The sequence below is a fragment of the Scyliorhinus canicula genome, chromosome 6, assembly GCF_902713615.1.
Source record: "Scyliorhinus canicula chromosome 6, sScyCan1.1, whole genome shotgun sequence".
In the NCBI taxonomy this organism is placed as follows: domain Eukaryota; kingdom Metazoa; phylum Chordata; class Chondrichthyes; order Carcharhiniformes; family Scyliorhinidae; genus Scyliorhinus; species Scyliorhinus canicula.
In genome coordinates, this window is record NC_052151.1 from 37,257,725 (window position 1) to 37,280,555 (window position 22,831).

The 22,831-nt window shown below is 46.4% G+C and overlaps 1 protein-coding gene across 2 annotated transcripts in view; it reads left to right on the forward strand.

Annotated features, from left to right (window-relative positions):
• ddo (D-aspartate oxidase) overlaps positions 1–22,831 on the forward strand; it is a 216,476-nt gene that overhangs the window by 172,766 nt on the left and 20,879 nt on the right. The window contains exon 5 of one of the 2 annotated variants that reach the window (XM_038799169.1): positions 16,435–17,357. The exons of the other annotated variant lie outside the window; for it this stretch is intronic. Within the exon in view, the coding sequence (XP_038655097.1) occupies positions 16,435–16,993 (559 nt within the window). The 3' untranslated portion in view covers positions 16,994–17,357. Of the gene's footprint in view, positions 1–16,434; positions 17,358–22,831 lie in introns of those variants that run through there. 2 annotated transcript variants of the gene reach the window in all.

A 22,831-nucleotide genomic window follows, 5' to 3' on the forward strand; every position in this document is an offset into this window, starting at 1 on the left:
AATTTTTGATGCCAAGATCGTGCCGTGGTTTCATCTCAAATCGCAATTCTCCGTCACCTCAACAGTGGCATCAATGCATTCCACTCCGCACGTACAGTAAACACCGTTGGCATCTCATTAGCGGGTCTGAACCGTTATTCCCGGGGCCTCGGCGATTCTCTGTCTCCACTGGAGCGAATTCCCAACGGCGAGGTTCACTTGTGCTTTTAAAAATAGGGAAACAGGCACGTGGCTGATGAGGCAGAGAGAGGAGATGGACACGGAGAGGCATGACCATGGGTTGCTGGTCCTGGCACTGGCCAGGCTGGCTGGGGTGAGGGGTGGGGTCTGCCAGGGCTGGGTGGGTGACAGGGGAGCAGGCTCATGGTGGTGTAAGGTTTACCTCTGCTCCTATTTTGTATGTTCTTACGAAGAATACAATATAGCCTGGCAAGGCTCCCAAAGTAATTGTTTCCTGCTGCATTTAGCGCAACTTCATCCTGCAAAGGAGCCTTCTGATGGAGCAGGTAGCACCCATACGGCCGGTGTCACTCTGCAGAACCAGAGGCCATGGATGGTGGTCAGTTGGTGCATAACAAGATGGCCACGGTATTGGAGGTCCATGATTGGGCACCTCCTGGGGAGTCACCCAGGAGACTTCACTCTCCATCTTGATGAAACGTTCTATCATATTATGGTCGCTCATCCCCAAGGAGTCTCGCACAACTGGCTTGCCAATGATTAATACTCTTTGCACAGTACCCACTGTCGGATGGCCTGTTCTAGTTGGTTCCTCTACGTATTGGTCCAGAAATCTATCCCTTATACACTGCAGGAATTCCTCCTTTACGGTAGTATGGCGAATTTGATTTGCCCAATGCATATGGAGATTAAAATTACCGTAATTACAGATGTTCCTTTATCGTTTGCTTTCGTATCGTATCGTTTCCTCCTTAACCAGCAATGCGACTCCACCGCCTTTTCCTTTTTGATTGTCCTTCCCAAATACTGAATACCCCTGGAAATTCAGTGCCCATCCCTGGTCACCCTGCAGTCATGTCTCTGAAATCCCGATCATATCATACCTGTTTAAGTCCATTTGCGCAATTAGTTCATCGGCTTTATTGTGAATGCTCTGCGCATTTAGGCACAAAGCCTTTAATATTGTCTGTTTAACACTACTCGTCCCGCTCCCAATATTTTTCACTGTGGCCCTGTTTGAATCTGGCCCTTGGTTTCTCTGCCTATCATTTTTCTTACTCCCATTTCTGTCTTTTGTTTTTGTCCTTGTTTTCTTCTCCTCTGACTCCTTGCATCGGTTCCCACACCCTGCCATTTTAGTTTAAACCCTCCCCAACCACTCTGTCTCCCACACACACTGCGACCTCTCACCCCGCTATTTCCCTGGGGCACTGTAGGGCAGCTTCAGCTGGTTCCTGCAGTGGACCATTTAGGCTGCATTACCATGGATTCTACTAGGGCAGCACGGTAGCACAAGTGGATAGCACTGTGGCTTCACAGCGCCAGGGTCTCGGGTTCGATTCCCCACTGGGTCATTGTCTGTGCAGAGTCTGCACGTTCTTCCCGTGTCTGCGTGGGTTTCCTCCGGGTGCTCCAGTTTCCTCCCACAGTCCAAAGACGTGCAGGTTAGGTGGAACGGCCATGATAAATTGCCCTGAGTGACCAAAAAGGTTAGGAGGGGTTATTGGGTTCTGGGGATAGGGTGGAAGTGAGGGTTTAAGTGGGTCGGTGCAGACTCGATGGGCCGAATGGCTGAGTATAATGTTCAGATTTGAGTAAAATGCACTACATCTTCTCAGAACAGTTTGTCTCAGTGCCTTACATTATTCTGTTTCCCCAGTAACCTGTGTGAGTTGTAACTCTATCGCTGTTCATTGCCAAAACGGTATCAAAAACTTGCCAAGGCAAGGGAGGTACGGTGCTTTCCAGTTGCTGAGAAAGTCTGATAAACTGATTATTTAGTCTACGGGGGAACAGCATCAATGCCAGCTCCTTAGCAGCTCAGCCTCTCTTTATGACTTGGGTGGAGAGGCTGTGCTTTGAAAAGTGCAACATCAACATTTCTCTCAAAATATTTTCGAGGAAAGAAACAATTAAAACACTAATATTCTCCAGCAGCCTTGCTCTTTTATGGACTGTTTCCTGGCTAATATTCCTCCTCTTCTCTCCTCTCGCTCCCTGCCGAATGCTGTAACAGTTCCACACGGTTATGGACAACTCGCCCACCCAGTTGGCCATTGTTTGTGGCTGGAGCAAGTCAGTGAGGAAACAGGAAGTTGGTCAAGCAGGAGGGTACTCTGCAACTCCGGCCAACTCTCTCCCTTGCAACTGTTAATGCACACGGATCCAAGAACCCTGGCTGATGGTTTATTTCCCATATACAGTACTTAAAGTTATAATTGAGATCCTGAAAACTACAACTTTAAGTGAAACGGCTTTAAGCGAATCCAACTTACCCATTAAAACCAATGTAAGCTGTAGTTAGGTTCTGCGGGAAACGTCTCATCAGAAAATAAATTCAAATAGTGTACTTGTGAGTTGAAGTACTTCACGTTGTTAAATTCCTATATTGGTAAATTAAATAAATTTTAAAATGTAAACAAAATATGCAACTTTTTCTAATTATCTCCTACTGATCCTGTTTCCCGAACCTCCCGTTTACCACATATTCCACTCCGTGGCCCCCCTCCTCACTGCCAACTCACCAGGCTTGTGTCCTCTCCCGCTCCTTGACTACCCGCCCCTCGCCTTGCTGCTGAACCTCTGTGTTGTCAGCTTCCACCAACCCCCTCTCGCTAGTCCTCCCTCTCACGGGACCTCTCAGTCCCCAACTCCCTCTCTTGAGCCTTGGCTGTGAGTGAGGGCTCTAGAGGTGAGTGGGGAGAGGCAAGAGGAGCTGCTTTGACCGGCAGGAGAAGACCTCACTCACAGCCAGCGTTCAGGAGAGGGAGGTGGTGAGAGGGAGGATCGGCTAGAGGGAGGTTCAGGAAGCGGCAAAGGCCATGAGTCCAGGGGGGCTGGTAGCGAGAGAAATGGCCAGGGAGCGAGAGAAGCCACTTAGAAATGGCGGCAATCAGGTAACGTGGCCCCACTTTGCGTGGACCGACTTTGTGAAGCTAAACGAGAATACAGGTCCTGTTGAATGACCAGCTTGAAAGTGAAAGGACCTAAAATGGGGAAAGGTAAAATGGGGATTTATTGTAGCTGAATATAATATGTTTGGATAGTTTGATAGTATGAAGCTGTGGACAATTGCTGTAAAATGTACTTCACCGTTGGTACCGGTAATTCTGTAGTTAAAACAGCCACAGTGACATGCAGCACTGTCTATTGATGACAGTCAGGGTGCTGCAGCAACACAAAGCTGTCTCAAGAATACCTTCTATCAACTCCATGAGTAGTGCTGTAAATAACAATACCACAGACGAGATTTCAGGCATATAATCTCAAAGCTTGTAGAATGGCCATAAACAGCTTTCTTAACATCTCATCCCCTTTATTACTTCAACAACTGTGCCTTTATTACAACAACAAGACTGTGCCTAGTAATCAATCTTGGATAATCCATACAGGACTGAATCCGTAATGGTTTAATAAATCAATTGTAAGCAATGTGAAAATGTTATCACTACTGTCTGTAAATCACCCTGTACGCCTTTGTGAATGTCATGTTTCAACCTTCTGCCCAGTACAGATGTGATCACAGCATTGATTTTATACCTGGCCGTACCATTCTCCTCACAGTGCTTGGTGCCTTCAGTGAACATAATTTGTTATTTTCACGAGCTCACAGAGTTTTGCAGTGAAGGAAACAATTGGATTTACTTTGACTGTGCTCAGGGAAGTCAATGGGAAAGGATTGCTGAAAGGGAAGAGTATGAGATGGGATGAGGTGAGGGAGGGTGTGAGAAGAAAGATTATTGTTGGAAATACCATACAAACAGTGCGGGACCTGTACATATCGCGGGTGTAGAAGGAGAAGATGTGAAGAAGTATTGGACAGTGGAATTAGTTTGGGCACACAGGATAGCAGGGAAGGATGGATAGTACCTGGACTGAGATTAATTTAAAATCACAGTTAAGAAGGTTATAAAACAGCATCTGAGTTAGAAGCTAAAATAGAAAATTAGAATAGGATGATGGAGAATATTAAATGAACTGTCAAACATTTCTATAAACATACTTTTACAGGTAAATAAAGGAAAATGGTTGGGCTGTTGAAAGAAACCCGAGGTGTAACAAGTGCACTAAATGAATTCCCCATATTCACAGAGGAAAACATTGGGACTGGTAGCTTTTTGGGGGCAAGCGGGTAGCCGAGCATTTAGATAAGCTGGCTGAGGACGTTGGAAAAAGACACAACAGGAAGACTGCAGCGAGTCACCCTGGGAAAATGTGCACAACTTCCTGTCTTTCGTAAAAGGTGTTTTGTTGGGCCTGAGCACGATTGGAAAAAGGTTCAAAGTATTTTATGAAGCAAAAGGCTCAGCCTGGACCTAAATTATGAACCCAATTCTCTAGATTTACAGAAAAATTTTCAATTAAAGGGCAATTTAGTGCGGTCAATCCGCCTACCTTGCATATCTTTGAGTTTGTGGGGTTGAAACCCACATAGACACGGGGAGCATGTGCAAATTCCACACGGAGAGTGACCCGGGCCCGGGATGAAACCCGGGTCCTTGGCACCGTGAGGAAGGAGTGCTAATCACTGCTCCACCGTGCCGCCCGTGAAAGGATCCTTTCCAGAAGAAATTTTGGTGGCGTCTTGGGGTGTGTCAGGAAAACATTCCCTACAAAATTCCGAATCTGGAGATATTTAAATGAATTCGACTCCGCAAGCCCGTATTTCACCGTTAACTCCTCCAAGCTGGCAAACCACCCTTCCAAAAACAAGTCTCCTAGTCTCTCCAGCCACTTCCTTCCCCACTCCCGAAACAAAGCGGCAAGCCTCGCCGGCTCAAACACGTGGCTGGCAAAAAGAGGGACCGACTTCGACAGAGACCCAGCCTTAAAATGTTGCCTGAACTGTCTCCACATCTTCAAGGTGGATATGACCACCCGACTGGTACAATATTTTGTCGATAAAAATGGGAGCGAAGCCGTCCCCAGTGCTCCCAACCCAGACCCCCAACATGACCTTGCCTCGACCTGCACCCAAGCGGCCCCTGGGTCACTAAATCAACCCAACACCTTTTCCACTCTTGTCTGCCCAATAATAAAAAGCAAATTAGGCAACGCCAGGCCCTCCCCAATTGTCTGTCCCTTTTGTGATGGGAGTGTCCCTTTAAGAAATATATTTGTCTTATCACATGGCTTCAGTGATGTCATTGTGTGGGTGGAGCTCGGCTGTGGCTCTGAGTTTTACTTTTGATTTTGAGTTTGGTCTGGTTTTGAAATGCAGAGGCTGAAAGAAGTGTTTCTCTATCTTCATTTTCAAAGTTGTTTCCAGACTGCTTGATAACTTAAAAGAGATAATTGCTTTCTGGAAGCAATTCAAACCTGTTGTTTGGAAAGGGGAACAGAGTATTAATAACAAGTCTTATACCAGTAAAAGTGCCATGTGCTGGGCTACACCTTTGAAAAGGGGTTTCTGGTTTTACTTGGGTTTTGTCATTTAATTGGAACAGTTAAGGGGGAATATACATAGCTTACTGTAACTGTGATGGGTCTTTATGTTTGTAGTTGAAAAAAGTTCTTACTGTGTGTTTATAAAAATGTTAACTAAATTTGTAGAATAACGCTTGTTTTTTTGATTAAAAGTGCCTTAGAACTCTGTTGAATACCACCTGAAAGGCAGCTCTTATGCTCACCGTAACCAAAATCAATAAACAGTTGTACATCAGGTGAACTCCATGATATAGTTTGGAGTTTTCTGAACCCTGGCCCAGAACACTTTGTAAAACTATTCTCTTAATTCGAGGAATCATACCCGCCCAGATAAATGGTGCTATCAACCTATTGACTCTCCTAAAAAAGGATTTAGGGAGGAAGACATTGAAAAAGAAATAAAAACCACGGAAGAATATTCATTTTGACAGACTGGACCCTGCCCACCAAGGGCAGGGGAAGGTTTCCCACTTTGCAGATCCGACTTAATCTTACTCACCGATCTGGCATAATTCAATTTATGGTACACGGCCCTATCCCGGCCTATTCGGACACCCAGATACCTGAAGCTTTATCTGGCAAGGTGAAAGGAAAGCACCCCCGGGTTTGCTCCCCTCTCTCTGGGACCCACCGGGAAATACTCGTTTGCAGATTCAACTTTTATCCTGGAAAAGAGCCAAAGCTCTTCAGAAGCTCCTTTGTACCATCCATAGTGGGGACTGGATCTGTCACATAAAGCAGTAAGTTGTCAGCCTACAGCCCAATGCTCCACCCTACAATTATCCCTTTCCACTTTCTCAAAGCCCTCAAAGCAATAGACAGAAGCTCAATCGCCAATACAAATAGGAGGGGAGACATCGGACACCCCTGTCTCATTCCCCTACCCAGTTGAAAGTACTCTGAACTCAAAGTGTTGGCAGATGGGGCATTAGACAGTAGACATATCCACGAAACAAACTTTGGTCCAAAACTAAATACACAGCTGTATACAGGTGCCTTTGCTGCACCTTTTCAAATGCCTTTTCGGCATCCAAAGACGCAACCACCTCTGAATCAGGCCCCACAGGAGGGGAGAGAACTGCGTTAAACAGTCAGCAGGCGTTGGACAACAGGTGCCATCCCTTCACAAATCCTGTCAGATCTTCGCCTATCACCCCAGGGAGACAGGGCTCCAACCTCATCACTAGCATCTTAGCCAATAACTTGGCATCAACATTCAGCAATGCAATATGACGGTACGACCCACATTCTTATCCTTTTTCAACAGAATGCTTGAATTAGTGTCACCGGAAAGGAGTTCCAGGTCAAGGACATGTCCACCAGCAATGGGACCAACTGACTGGCAAACGTCTTATAAAACTCCACCAGAAACACATCCAGCCCTGCAGCCTTACCTGTATGCACCCGCTCTAAAGCTGCTAAGACTTCCCCAGGAATTAGTCATTGCTCCAGCACTTCGCGCACCTCCTCCCCACCATAGGAAATAGCAAACCCTCCAAAAAGGCCATCATATCCGACCCCCCATCCCCTACTGGTGGCTCCGAGCGTAAAGATTCTTATGAGACCCATTAACTCTACCTGGGTGTGGACACCAGCCTGCCGCTCGAGCCCCTGACTTGAATAATCTCTTGAGGCTCACCTCAGCCTGTGATCCAGAAGACAGCTGGCCTTCTCCCCCCTCGAACACCGCCTCTGGCCATATACTACAGATTGAACTGCAGCTTCTTTCTGCTCACCAGGGGTCAGGGGTAGGGTCGCCCCAATACCTATGGTCCAGAATATCGTCCACTTGCTTCTAGCGCTCTTCACTTCCCTCCTTAACCATGTGCACTTGGTGCGATATAATCTCTTCTCTGCTTTCAAGGTCTCCCACAACGTGGGAGGGAAAAAGCCTTTCCTGTTGAAACCTACAAACTCATCTATAGCCTGAGAAATGCAAAACTCCATATCAGCCAGTAGCCCTATATCGAGGGTGGGTTTACCGACCAGCGCGCCGGATGTTTTTTTTGTGTAATTTCCCGTTGCCAGCAACCCTCGTCGCTGGGAAACCAGTGTGGACAGTCGTTAAATCCCGCCCCAACCTCCACACCAGACATTGAACAGCGTCCATCTCTAAAACCAAGACATCCAAGTGCGGAGCATGATCTGAAATGACTACAGCCGAATATTCTGCTTTACTTACCCCAGGAAGAAGCAATCTACATCAGAAAGAAGTGTACCCTGGGGTGTACCTTATGAACTGGGGAAAATAATGTGAATTCTTTATCCATTTGATGCATGAACCACCACGGGTCCACTCTCCATCTCTTCCATAAACGCTAACGGTGCCTTCTCTAACCCTGGAGGAGCCAACAGCTTCAGCTTAGAATGGTCTAATTTCGGTTCCAGAACACAGTTGAAATCTCCCCACCCAGGATTAGCTCGAGTGTGTTCCAATCAGGAATGAAGACCACCAGCTTCCTTCTGAATGCCCCATCTGTCCCAAATCGGGGCATATACATCCACCAATACCACCAATTTACCCACCAATGACCTAGTAACAATCACATACCTGCCACCCAAGTCTGCCACGCCCCTGTCCTCTAAAAAACAAACTCACTTGGAAACTAAAATTGCCACCCCCTGGGTCCGACTGTCACAGTCCAAGGGAAATATCGAGCTCACCAACTCCCTCCGGAGTCTGGTCTGGTCCCTCACTCACAAGCCAGTCTCTTGCATAATCACCACATCGGCCTTTAGATTTCTGAGGTGAGCAAAAATCCTCGACCTTTTTACTGGGCCCCCCACCCCCACCCACCCGAATATAATCCATGTGACGAACCTGATAGGGAGTCTCTCTTCCTCCTCCTCAACCCGGAGTCAGCCATTTCCACCATGAAGGATTATCCCGCACCTACACCAAATATATTAATAACAATCTTTATTATTGTCACAAGAAGGCTTACATTACCAGTGCAATGAAGATACATTGACACTGCAATGAAGTTACTGTGAAAAGCCCCTAGTCGCCACATTCCAGTGCCTGTTCGGGTACAGAGAGGGAGAATTCAGAATATCCCATTTACCTAACAAGCACATCTTTCGGGACTTGTGGGAGGAAAGCGGAGCACCCAGAAGAAGCCCACACAGACAAGGGAGAATGGACAGACTCTGCACAGACAGTGAGCCAAGCCGGGAATCAAACCTGGGACCCTGGCGCTGCGAAGCAACAGTGCTAACCACTCTGCTACCGTGGTGCTGCCCATCTAGGCCTAAGGCCCACCCAAGATGGCTGTCAACCATTCTCAAAGGACGAGGCAAAGAAATATCTCTGGTCACCGTTAGACAACTAATCCGCCCCTCCCCTAATCCCACTCCCCGAACCACTCCACTCCCCCATGAACCTATTGCTCAGCTCCCAGAGAACAATGCTCCCTCCTCACAAACCCCATTCCCCAGCAAACAAGCAAGCTAGGCCCATACAGCACAGGAACAGGGCCTTCGGCCCGCCAAGTCATGAAACCAACCTTTGCCAAAAAGCCCCAGCCCTTCCTTGTGCCGTATTCCCCTATACCCATCCTATCCATGTGTTTGTCAAGATGCCTTTTGAACGCCATTAATGTATCTGTTAATGTATGTGACCGAAGCCAGAATCGATCCCAGGTCCCTGACTCTGTGAAGCAACAATGCCAACCATTGTGCTGCCGTGCATGTGGTACATTGTCACCCATTTAACTTTGGATCAGGATTTATATCCGACGAGGGTAAATAGTGACACTATGTGCCTCGGTGCTGAGATGCATTAGAACACTGTCCTTTTATCCCAGAGTGCTTTCTTCAATTCTAGCCCATTCAGGTAGGCCACATGATTCCTTTCCTTGCTGGCTGGGAAATATTTAACTGTCATATGTTCCTGTGGATGGAACAATATTGTAATTATTTTTGAGAAATTAGCAAAAACTAATTCAAAAGTGCTGCTCAGAAAATCAGCAACATGTTGTGAATGAGGAGAGCTGAATCATCTGCCCCATAATCAGCACCAATCTGAGGTCATGGGTGGAATTTCCGACCCCCCCCGCAGGGTCGGGGAATCACCCGGGGCCGGCGTAAATCCCTGCCCCCGCCGTGGCCGGAATTCTCCACCACCCGGGAATCGGTGGGAGTGGGAATCACGCCCCGCCGATCGGCGTGCCCCTTGCGCCGATTCTCCAGCCCGTGATGGGCAAAGTCCCGCCGCTGACAGGCCTCTCCCGCCGGTGGGAATTGGAGCACATCTGGTGCCGGCGGGATTGGTGGCGGGAGCGGGGTCCTGGGGGGGGCGCGGGGCGATTGGACCCCGGGGGGTGCCCCCACGATCGGGGCCCACCGATCGGAGGGGGGCCTGTGCTGTGGGGGCACTCTTTTTCTTCCGCCGCCGCCACGGCCTCTAACCATGGCGGAGGCGGAAGAGACACCCCTACCGCACATTCACCGGTGGTGACGTCAGCGGCTGCTGACGCACCGGTGCATGCGCAAACCAGCGAAGGCCTTTCGGCTAGCCCGGGTGGCGGGCGTCAAAGGCCGTTGGCGCCGGTTTTGGCACCAGTCGGCGTGGTGCCAACCACTCTGCCGCGGGCCTAGCCCCTAAAGGTGAGGAGAATTCTGCACCTTTGGGGAGGCCCGACGCCGGAGTGGTTGGTGCCACTCCGCTACGTCGGGACCCCCTGCCCCGCAGGGTAGGGGAGAATCCCGGCCCATGTTTCAAACTGAACATTAGCTCGACCGAATTATGGTGTCGAGAATTTTGGAATATGTGATGTGGGCATGTTTGCTGAAAATATGTTGTTGAAAATCCAAGGCCCAATTTCAGTCAAGGCTGCATCGCCCAAGATGCAGCAAGTAGCTAAAACACGTGATGTATGCAGAATTATTCTACGCAGGTGTACCTGTGGGACTCAGCCACAACCGTTGCGCTGATTTTCCAGCTGCCAGTGGGTTTTTAGCCGAACAGCGAGAGATTCGCTATTTAACCAGAATTTCTCTTAAAGGAGACATGCAATTTAAGTAACTGGGGAGATGGTGCCATAGTGGTAATGTCACCAGGTTAATGCTCTGGGTGTGTGGGTTCAAATCCCACCACGGCAGCTGGTTGGATTTAAATTTAATTTAACTTTTAAAAAACAAATAAGTCAAAAGAGTTTTGAAAACAGCATAAGAGATTTCAGCCTTGTCTTTTGCACAGATGTGCTGGACTCCTCCATCATTGAGGATGTGGATATTTGTGGAGCCTCCTCCTCTAGTGAGTTGTTTAATTGTCCCCCACCATTCACGATGAATGCGGCAGGAGGGCAGATAGTAGATCTGATGCGTTGGTTCTGGAATCGCTTATCGCCATCTATCACTGGCTGCTAATTTTCTTTGGCACACATATAGCCCTGTGTTGTACCAGGTTGACACAGCAGTTTTTGGTATACCTGCTGTTGCTCCTGCCATGCCCTCCTGCACTCTTCATTGAACCTGGGTTGACCCCTTGACTTTGTGGTAATGGTAGAGTGGGCGATATGCCGGGCCATGAGGTTGCAGATTGTGGCTGAGTACAATTCTGCTGCTGCTGATGGCCCACAGCACCTCAGAGTTTCCAGATCTGTTCTGAATCTATCCCATTTAGCAAGATGGTAGTGCCACACAACACGATGGAAGGTATCCTCAATGTGAAGCAGGGACTTAGTCTCCACAAGGACTGTGCGGTGGTCACTCCTACCAGTACTGTCATGGACGGATGCATCTGTGGCAGGCACATTGGTGAGGATGAGGTCAAGTATGTTTTTCCCTCTTGTTGGTCCCTCACCACCTGTTGCAGATCCAGTTTAGCAGTTGTGTCCTTTAGGATCCGGCCAACTCGGTCAGTAGTAGCGTTACTGAGCCACTCTTGGTGATGGTCATTGAAATCCCCACCTAGAGTACATTTTGAACATTTACCACCTTCAGTGCTTCGTCCAAGTGGTGTTCAACATGTAGGAGTGCTGATTCATCAGCTGAGGTTAGCTCAGTTGGCTGGACGGCACGATCCATCCATTTCTCTACCCCTCGGCATTTCTCTTTAAAGTCAGATACTTTCGTTCAATCTGATCACAGAGTCCCTTGTAATTCTCCAACACAGGAGCATTGGTTATCACAGCTTTCAGGCAGCCAAATGCCTGTTGAAACTCCGCTGTCCACTGAAATTTTCAATGTTTCTTCAGCAAGTCCGTCAGTGGAGCAACCACGCTGCAGAAATTTGGCACAGATGTTCGATCAAATCCACTCATGCCAAGAAATCGGATTATTTCCCTTCATGTCGAAGGTATTGGAAACTCCCCAATAACTTTTGTTTTCAGTGCCTCCCAACCTATCTTCACAACTTGCCCATGTGATATCAATAACTCTTTCAGGTCAGTCCGTTTTTCCTCTGGAAGGTAACTCAGCAATTTTCAAGAACATCACGAGTAGGCTTCAATGAAGTTACTGTGAAAAGGCCCTAGTCGCCACATTCCGGCGCCTGTCCGGGGAGGCTGGTACGGGAATCGAACCGTGCTGCTGGCCTGCTTGGTCTGCTTTAAAAGCCAGCCATTTAGCCCAGTGAGCTAAACCAGCCCCGGTTCACATAGTTCATATCTAGTGAAGAATTTAAGTAACTCCTCCACAATCTTTTTAGCTGTAATATTGCGTACTGGAATGGCCTTTGGAAACCTAGTAGACACATCCATGATAGTCAAAAGATATTGATTCCCACTTTTTGTTTGAGGAAGCGGTCCTACACAATCAATGAAGAACCTTGTAAAAGGTTCCTCAAATGCTGGAATGGGTATTAAGGGCGCTGGTTTTATCACTGCTTGAGGTTTCCCTATCACTTGACATGTGTGACATGATCGACAAAATTTAACTACATCTTTATGTAGTCCAGGCCAATAAAAATGTTTCTGGATTTTAGTTTGAGTTTTCCTTATTCCCAAATGACCTCCCGCTGGTACCTCATGTGCAACTCGCAACACCTCCTTTCTATAGCCTACCGGCAATACTACTTGATGAACTTCTGCCCACTTTTCATCCACCTGCATATGTAAAGGTCTCCATTTTCTCATCAAGACATCATTTTTACGGTAATAACACTCTGGTATACACTCAGATTCCTCTTCTGTGTATGCTTTCTGATACATCCATTTTATTTCTATATCTTTCTGTTGTAACTCAGCCAATTTTCCTGAACTAAAAATATCCGCCTTATCCTCCATCTGTTCTTGTTCTTTTCCAACCATCTGATCAAAAATCGTTTCTGATAATTGCACTTCAATTTTATCTTCACTCTTTGATTTCTCCTCTTGTCTTAACCTGTGACTTTGCGACCAGGTTACGACACAATCCGGAAAAATCTCAGGATATTCTTCCTTCAACACTTCAGTTGTCTGATTTTCCACTGGCTTATCAAGCACAGTCGGCATCACTCCCACCTGCGATCCAACTGCACCATTACTCTGGGGAATAGGTTTAAGGTGCGAAGGGCAAGGTTTAGAGGAGATGTATGAGGCAAGTTTTTTACACAGAGGGTAGTGGGTGCCTGGAACTCGCTGCCGGAGGAGGTGGTGGAAGCAGGGATGATAGTGACATTTAAGGGGCATCTTGACAAATACATGGATAGGATGGGAATAGAGGGATATGGACCCAGGAATTGTAGAAGCTTGTAGTTTAGTCGGGCAGCATGGTCGGCACGGGCTTGGAGGGCCGAAGGGCCTGTTCCTGTGCTGTACTTTTCTTTGTTCTTTGTTCTTTATTCTTATTACCCAAGATAAACTGTATTCCTGGACAAGATAGTTTCTCTATTACTCCTACTACCACTTCACCACTCTTCACTGGGCTTTTCAACCTTACCTTATATAATGGAACATTCTTCTCACCCTGAAGTCCACATATTACCTCCTTTTCTGGCAACATTCTTCCCAAACTACATGTCTCCTCATCTCTTACCATTAAAGATTGACTAGCTCCCGTATCTCTTAAAATTATGACTTCTTTAACTGCTCCTTCTGGTACACATGAGTAAACTTTACCCACACAAGTAAATTCTTTAAAGACATCTGGCACCTCCTTATCAATCGCCTCTTGATCAGGCTGTACAGCCTTTTGCACCTCCTTCGCTTCACTTGGGCTTTCCTTTACCACTTTAACAAACCCCACTGTCTCGTTCTGTTTACCACATCAGCCACCAACACTGTGACTTTACATGGCCTAGTTTATTACAGTCAAAACATTTGAAACTTTTCATTTCTTTTCCACCCTCCTGGATTTCTTTTTTAATCTGAGGTACACTCTCCTTATTATCTCCCATCAGATCTACTTTGCCTCTGCCACTTGAGTATTTCTCTTTTCCCCAGTTTCTATCCCTCACAGGCAAAAACTGATGTCGGAAACCAAGCTTTGATTTATAAACTAATTCATATTCAGCTGCCATTCCTGCTGCTAATCTCACAGTTTTAACCCTCTGCTCTTCAACATGAGTTCTCACTACATCAGGAATTGAATTTTTAAACTCCTCCAAAAGTATAATTTCTCTGAGAGGTTCATACGTTTGGTCTATTTTCCACCGATCAAAATTACTCTGTTTGATCGTTTCAAACTCCATGTATGTTTGACCAAATTCTTTCCTTAAATTTCTAAACTTTTGTCTGTAGGCTTCAGGCACCAGTTCATATACACCTGAGATGGATTTTTTCACCTCCTCATACATCCCAGATACCTCCTCCCATCGTGATGCAAACACTTCACTAGCTCTAGCTACCAACTTTGTTTGAATCAGTAATACCCACATATCCAGTGGCCACTTCATTTGTTCAGCCACCTTCTCAAAAAATGGCTTCCACCTCCTTCTCATCAAACCTTGCCAATGCTTGGACATATTTAAATAGATCCCCACCAAGCCCTCAACTATGACGCTCTTTCTCACTATCCTCATCACTATCCTCCAACTGTACGTTTCCCTTTACGTCCGCCAATTTTAACTGACTGTCATGTTTCATGGCCATTTTCTGAATTTCAAACTCTCTCTATTTTTTTCCCCTCTCTCTCTCTTTCTCTCTCTCTTTTTACCTGATCTACATCTCCCTTTCTCGTTCTTTTTGTTCTGCTTGGGCTATTCTTTCTGTTTCCTGTCTTCTCTTTTTCTTTTTCCTCTCTATCTCTTTCTTTTTCTTCTCTCTCTCTTTCGTATTCAAGCTGCTTTAATTCTTTCTCATGTTCCATTCCAATGAGTCAGACTGTATCTCAGGCAAATTTAAATGCTTAGCCACCGCCTTAATTACCTCATCTTTTCACATTTTGCCATGTAATGTTAACTCAATGTTTTTGCAAAATCTGTTTTAGTCTCTGTCGGTAAGGTACCGCGTGTGACCGTCTCCACCCCCCCGAAAACTTCAGCACCACTGGAAGAGCCATTGTCCGCAACACACTCCCTACTTAAACTGGAATACCACACCTGAAAAGCACCCACAATATGCTCACCCCTCACTGTCTTTAAGTTCATGAAGACAATCCAATATAACGACTTTTATCCCCCTTGAGCCCCCAATTTGTTATGGGCCAGGGTTTAGAGAACCCCAAAGTGTATCATGGAGTCCACCTGACCCACAACTTTGAATAGATTGTGGTTATGGGGAGCACACGGGCCCACTCTGCAGGTGTAATGCAACAGAAATCTACGGTACTTTTAAATTAAAACAATGTTTATTTATGAAACCAGTTAACACTTTATAAACCCATAGTAAACATCTTAACAACTATCAACACCAATAAATCCCCCAAAGAATACAGTACTCTCTAAGTAACTCTTAATCTTTCCTTGCAACATCCATAAGACAGAAAGAACCCTTTTTACAGAAAGACATCAGGTTTAACTTCACTACTAAGAACAGTTACCACTTTGAAATCACCAACTGAACATTCATAAGCTTGCAGAGATTCATACACATCTTGCTGTGATTGCAGCTTTTCCAAATCTAAAATGAAGCTAAACACACCGTGTAGCTGTGAGCCCAAAGTGAAAGTAAAAGCAGACAGACAGCCCAGCTCCACTCACACTCTGAGATCACTGCAGTAATAAACACCCATTTCTTAAAGGTACACCCACTACAGCTATTTTATAAACACCCATTTCTTAAAGGTACTCTCATATGACACTGTAAAATAAATCTTCTCAATGGTGTTTATCTGCCCTCATCTGACTGAACTGCTTCACTTTGATTTTGTATGAGAGAAGCATACATGAAGGCATGGATGATCTCCAGTGCAGATTACAAATGCGTACTACTGTTACAGCCCCAGGGCATGCTAATTGTATGATGAGATATTCAGCAGTACAGACACAGCCTTGACAGTAAGATGTCGGATCACTTACAGGAGTCACCACTGTACCTTTGAGAATATCTAAGGCAGGCTTGAAATTTCAAACACTTGAATGCCTGGGTTTGACCCACCTCTGATCCTTTTCTGGTTCTGATACTATTTAGCTCATTCGAGATCATCTTTGACTGTGCTTGTCGACCATTATTTTTCCCAAATGTCACTTTCACCCAGTGCTTGTAGTTGATAACAGGCAGGGAAGTAATGGAGGGATATCAGTAGCTGCAGGGAAGGGGTGGAAGAAGGTTGGGGAAGAACATCAAGTGGGAAGAGGCACAAATCCCTGTCAGTCAAGTGACAAGTAATGTAATCCCTGATAGGCTTTACAGACTAGAGAGGGAAACCTGTGTGATCCTTTCCTCTTTATCCACTGATCTATTGACTATTACTGACTGTAGAATTCTGTTTGTGTGTTGATGAAGTTTGAATTATTAATTTCAGGTTAAAGAATGCTGGCGGCCGGTTATGGTCTGTGAAGATCAGGGATTTCTGGGAACTCGATGGAACGTTTGACATCATTGTGAACTGTTCAGGTATTGGAGCCAGGGCGCTTACTGGAGATATGAAATTATATCCAGTCAGGGGCCAAATCCAGAAAGTTCATGCTCCTTGGCTGAAACACTTTGTCCGCATAAATGGCGGGACCACTTACATCTATCCAGGAATCACCAGCGTTACCTTGGGCGGAACAAGGCAGAAAGACGATTGGCGCATGTCAGCCGACCCAAACGACAGCAAGGCAATTTTCGAGGACTGCTGTCTTTATGAACCAAGTCTCAAGCTCTCTCGTAAGTTATTTGAAGGAGTGGGTTTGAGGCCTACTAGGGCAGTATTGAGGCTGGAAAAGGAGAAGCTGAAACGTGACGGCCGTCAGATGCGCCTGGTGCACAATTACGGTCACGGGGGGGCTGGGGTTTCCTTCCACTGGGGAACGGCGAAGGAAGCTGCCCAACTAGTGCAGGAATATGTAACAAAAATGAGATGTCAGCCCAAACTGTAAACACCAAGACACTGAACCAGCTCTCGATTATGGCAACTTTGGTGTCAAAATAAACAACACATTGGCAGAGGTGAATCTAAACGCCTGTAGTGACCTTTACGGGTAATCCAGCTAATAGATTATAAACACAATGATCACAGAATTTACAATTTGGAAATCAAATTTGCTTGGAAACGTATTCTGCGGATGGCTTCTTGAATTTAATCATTGCTGATTGTTATTTTACTTTGATGTCAGAACTTATGCATTTCTAATTTGTATCTTCTGCCTTCACACCTTGTTTTCATGGCTTTGTATGCGGTGAGGAGGAGGTGGCAATTTAACAAATGTGTTCAATATTTTCAATAAAATATTCAATTATTAACCAGTAAAGTGACAATTGTGAATGGATTACAAGAACCATCACTTCCAGCTGCAAGATTTAATCAGATACCCTACTCAGTGTTAGCCTCAGATGTAGACCGCTGGGGTATATTGTATCAGTCTGAACCAAAGGCATGGGGCTGGATTCTCCGTCGTCTGATGCCGGAATCGGGAAACGTTATTGGGCGTGGAATCATTTTTGATGCCAAGATCGTGGCGTGGTTTCATGTCAAATCGCAATTCTCCGTCACCTCAACAGTGGCATCAATGCATTCCACTCCGCACGTACAGTAAACACTGTTGGCATCTCATTAGCGGGTCTGAACCGTTATTCCCGGGGCCTCGGCGATTCTCTGTCTCCACTGGGGCGAATTCCCAACGGCGAGGTTCACTTGTGCTTTTAAAAATAGGGAAACAGGCACGTGGCTGATGAGGCAGAGAGAGGAGATGGACACGGAGAGGCATGACCATGGGTTGCTGGTCCTGGCACTGGCCAGGCTGGCTGGGGTGAGGGGTGGGGTCTGCCAGGGTTGGGTGGGTGACAGGGGAGCAGGCTCATAGCGGTGTAAGGTTTACCTCTGCTCCTATTTGGTATGTTCTTACGAAGAATACAATATAGCCTGGCAAGGCTCCCAAAGTAATTGTTTCCTGCTGCATTTAGTGCAACTTCATCCTGCAAAGGAGCCTTCTGATGGAGCAGGTAGCACCCATACGGCCGGTGTCACTCTGCAGAACCAGAGGCCATGGATGGTGGTCAGTTGGTGCATAACAAGGTGGCCACGGTATTGGAGGTCCATGATTGGGCACCTCCTGGGGAGTCACCCAGGAGACTTCACTCTCCATCTTGATGAAACATTCTATCATATTAGAACATAGAACAGTACAGCACAGAACAGGCCCTTCGGCCCTCAATATTGTGCCGAGCCATGATCACCCTACTCAAACCCACGTATCCACCCTATACCCGTAACCCAACAACCCCCCCTTAATCTTACTTTTTGTAGGACACTACGGGCAATTTAGCATGGCCAATCCACCTAACCCGCACATCTTTGGACTGTGGGAGGAAACCGGAGCACCCGGAGGAAACCCACGCACACAGGGGGAGGACGTGCAGACTCCACACAGACAGTGACCCAGCCGGGAATCGAACCTGGGATCCTGGAGCTGTGAAGCATTTATGCTAACCACCATGCTACCCTGCTGCCCTAATATTATGGTCGCTCATCCCCAAGGAGCCTCGCACAACTGGCTTGCCAATGATTAATACTCTTTGCACAGTACCCACTGTAGGATGGCCTGTTCTAGTTGGTTCCTCAACGTATTGGTCCAGAAATCTATCCCTTATACACTGCAGGAATTCCTCCTTTACGGTAGTATGGCGAATTGTATTTGCCCAATCCATATGGAGATTAATATTATCGTAATTACAGATGTTCCTTTATCGTGTGCTTCTCTAATTTCCTGTTTAATGCCATTCCCAACATCACTGCAGTTTGGGGGTCTATATACGATGCCCACTAATATTTTTTGCCCCTTGGTGTTTCTCAGCTCTACCCATACAGGTTCCACATTATCAAAGATAATATCCATCCTCACTATTGTGTTAATTTCCTCCTTAACCAGCAATGCAACTCCACCGCCTTTTCCTTTTTGATTGTCCTTCCCAAATACTGAATACCCCTGGAAATTCAGTGCCCATCCCTGGTCACCCTGCAGTCATGTCTCTGAAATCCCAATCATATCACACCTGTTTAAGTCTATTTGCGCAGTTAGATCATTCACATTATTGAGAATGCTCCGCGCGTTTAGGCACAAAGCCTTTAATATTGTCTTTTTAACATTACTTGTCTCGCTCCCAATATTTTGTGCTCATGGCTCCGAAACTCAATTCCTCTACCAATAAAAGCTAACACACCGTACGCCTTCTTAACAACCCTCTCAACCTGGGTGGCAACTTTCAGGGATCTATGGACATGGACACCGAGATCTCTCTGCTCGTCCACACTACCAATAATCTTACCATTAGCCCAGTACTCTGCCCTCCTGTTATTCCTTCCAAAATGAATCACCTCACATTTTTCTGCATTAAACTCCATTTGCCACCTGTCAGCCCAGCTCTGCAGCTTATCTATGTCCCTCTGTAACTTGTAACATCCTTCTGCACTGTCCACAACTCCACCGACTTTAGTGTCATCTGCAAATTTACTCACCCATCCTTCTACGCCCTCCTCCAAGTCATTTATAAAAATGACAAACAGCAACGGCCCCAAAACAGATCCTTGTGGCACACCACTAGTAACGACACCAGTCAGAGCATTTCCCATCAACCACCACTCTTTGTCTTCTATCAGCTAGCCAATTTCTGATCCAAACTGTTAAATCACCCTGAATCCCATGCCTCCGTATTTTCTGCAATAGCCTACCGTGTGGAACCTTATCAAACGCTTTACTGAAATCCATATACACCACATCAACTGCTTTACCCTCATCCACCTGTTTGATCACCTTCTCAAATAACTCAATGAGGTTTGTGAGGCACGACCTACCCTTCACAAAACCATGTTGACTATCTCTAATCAAATTATTCCTTTCCAGATGGTTATACATCCTATCTCTTATAAACCTTTCCAAGACTTTTCCCACAACAGAAGTAAGGCTCCCTGGCCTATAGTTACCGGGGTTATCTCTACTCCCCTTCTTGTACAAGGGGACAAAATTTGCTCTCCTCCAGTCCTCTGGCACTATTCCTGTAGACAAAGATGACTTAAAGATCAAAGCCAAAGGCTCAGCAATCTCCTCCCTAGCTTCCCAGAGAATCCTAGGATAAATCCCATCCGGCCCAGGGGACTTATCTATTTTCACACTTTCCAGAATCGCTAACACCTCCTCCTTATGAACCTCAAGCCCTTCTAGTCTAGTAGCCTGTATCTCAGTATTCTCCTCGACAACTTTGTCTTTTTCCTGTGTGAATACTGACGAAAAATGCTCATTTAGCGCCTCTCGTATCTCCTCGGACTCTACGCACAACTTCCCACTACTGTCCTTGACTGGCCCTACTCTTACCTTAGTCATTCTTTTATTCCTGACATACCTATAGAAAGCTTTAGGGTTATCCTTGATCCTACCTGCCAAAGACTTCTCATGTCCTCGCTTGGCTCTTCTTAGCTCTCTCTTTAGAGCCTTCCTAGCTAACTTGTAACTCTCAAGCGACCCAACTGAACCATCACGTCTCATCTTCACATAAGCCTCCTTCTTCCTCTTGACAAGTGATTCAACTGCTTTAGTAACCCATGGTTCCCTCACTCGACCACTTCCTCCCTGCCTAACAGGTACATACTTATCAAGGACACGCAGTAGCTTTTCCTTGAACATGCTCCACATTTCCATTGTGTCCATCCCCTGCAGTTTTCCTCTCCAGGCGATGCATCCTAAGTCTTGCCTCATCGCATCATAATTGCCTTTCGCACAGCAATAACTCTTTCCCTGCAGTTTATACCTAACCCTTTCCATCGCTAAAGTAAACGTAATCGAATTGTGGTCACTATCACCAAAATGCTCACCTACCTCCAAATCTAACACCTGTCCTGGTTCATTACCCAGTACCAAATCCAATATAGCCTCGCCTCTTGTTGGCCTATCTACATACTGCATCAGGAAACCCTCCTGCACACATTGGACAAAAACGGATCCATCTAAAGTACTCGAACTATATTGTTTCCAGTCAATATTTGGAAAGTTAAAGTCCCCCATAACAACTGCCCTGTTATTTTCGCTCCTATCCAGAATCATCTTTGCAATCCTTTCCTCTACATCTCTGGAACTTTTCGGAGGCCTATAGAAAAACCCTAACAGGGTGACCTCTCCTTTCCTGTTTCTTAACTCAGCCCATACTACCTCAGTATTCGAGTCCTCATCAAATGTCCTCTCAGCCACCGTAATACTGTCCTTGACTAACAATGCCACCTCTCCCCCTCTCTTACCACCTTCCCTGAGCTTACTGAAATATCTAAACCCCGGCACCTGCAACAACCATTCCTCGCCCTGCTCTATCCATGTCTCCGAAATGGCTACAACATCGAAGTCCCAGGTACTAACCCATGCCGCAAGTTCACCCACCTTATTCCGGATGCTCCTGGCATTGAAGTAGACGCACTTTAGACCACCTTCCTTCCTGCCGGTACACTCCTGCAACTTTGAAACCTTACTCATGATCTCACTATTCTCAGCTTCTTGTGTACTGGAGCTACAATTCAGGTTCCCAATCCCCTGCTGAACTAGTTTAAACCCTCCCAAAGAGCATTAGCAAACCTCCCCCCGAGGATATTAATACCCCTCTGGTCCAGGTGTAGACCATCCCGTTTGTAGAGGTCCCACCTACCCCAGAATGAGCCCCAATTGTCCAGGAATCTGAAACCCTCCCTCCTGCACCATCCCTGCAGCCACGTGTTCAACTGCTCTCTCTCCCTATTCCTCGACTCGCTAGCACGTGGCACGGGTAACAACCCAGAGATAATAACTCTGTTTGTTCTAGCTCTAAGTTTCCACCCTAGCTCCCTGAATTTCTGCCTGACATCCCTATCCCTTTTCCTACCTATGTCGTTGGTACCTATGTGGACCACGACTTGAGGCTGCTCCCCCTCCCCCTTAAGGATCCTGAAAACACGATCTGAGACATTGCGGACCCTGGCACCTGGGAGGCAACACACCAACCGCGAGTCTCTCTCGTTCCCACAGAATCTCCTATCTATCCCCCTAATTATGGAGTCTCCAATGACTAATGTTCTACTCCTTTCCCCCCTTCCCTTCTGAGCAACAGGGACAGACTCTGTGCCAGAGACCTGTACCCCATGGCTGACCCCTGGTAAGTCGTCCCCCCAACAGTATCCAAAGCGGTATACCTGTTACTAAGGGGAACGACCACAGGGGATCCCTGTACTGACTGCTTACCCCCAGCCCCTCTCACCGTCACCCATCTATCTTTATTCTTTGGCGTAACTACCTCCCTGAAGCTTCTATCTGTGACTCCCTCTGCCTCCCGAATGATCCGAAGTTCATCCAGCTCAAGCTCCAGGTCCCTAACATGGTTTTTGAGGAGCTGGAGTTGGGTGCACTTCCCACAGATGAAATCAGCAGGGGCACTGACAGCATCCCTCACCTCAAACATTCTGCAGGAGGAGCATTGTACTGCCTTCCCTGACATCACCTCTAGATTTAAAAAAAAACAAGAAAAAGAAAAAGAAAGGAAGAGCATACCTGATACCTGATAGGTTTGCACTGAGTGCTGAGCTTGTGGCATTTGAGTGCTACAGTGAGAGTTTGGTGACTGAGGGAGTATAAGGGTTATTTAAAGTCTAGTATTTCTTTTATTTAGTTAATTAACTTAAAAGTTGCTGTTTGGTCTATAAGAAGGTGAATTTTGAATCAGCTTGAAACAAGGTTCTACTTGGACTTACTTGCAGCTGGAGCTTGTTA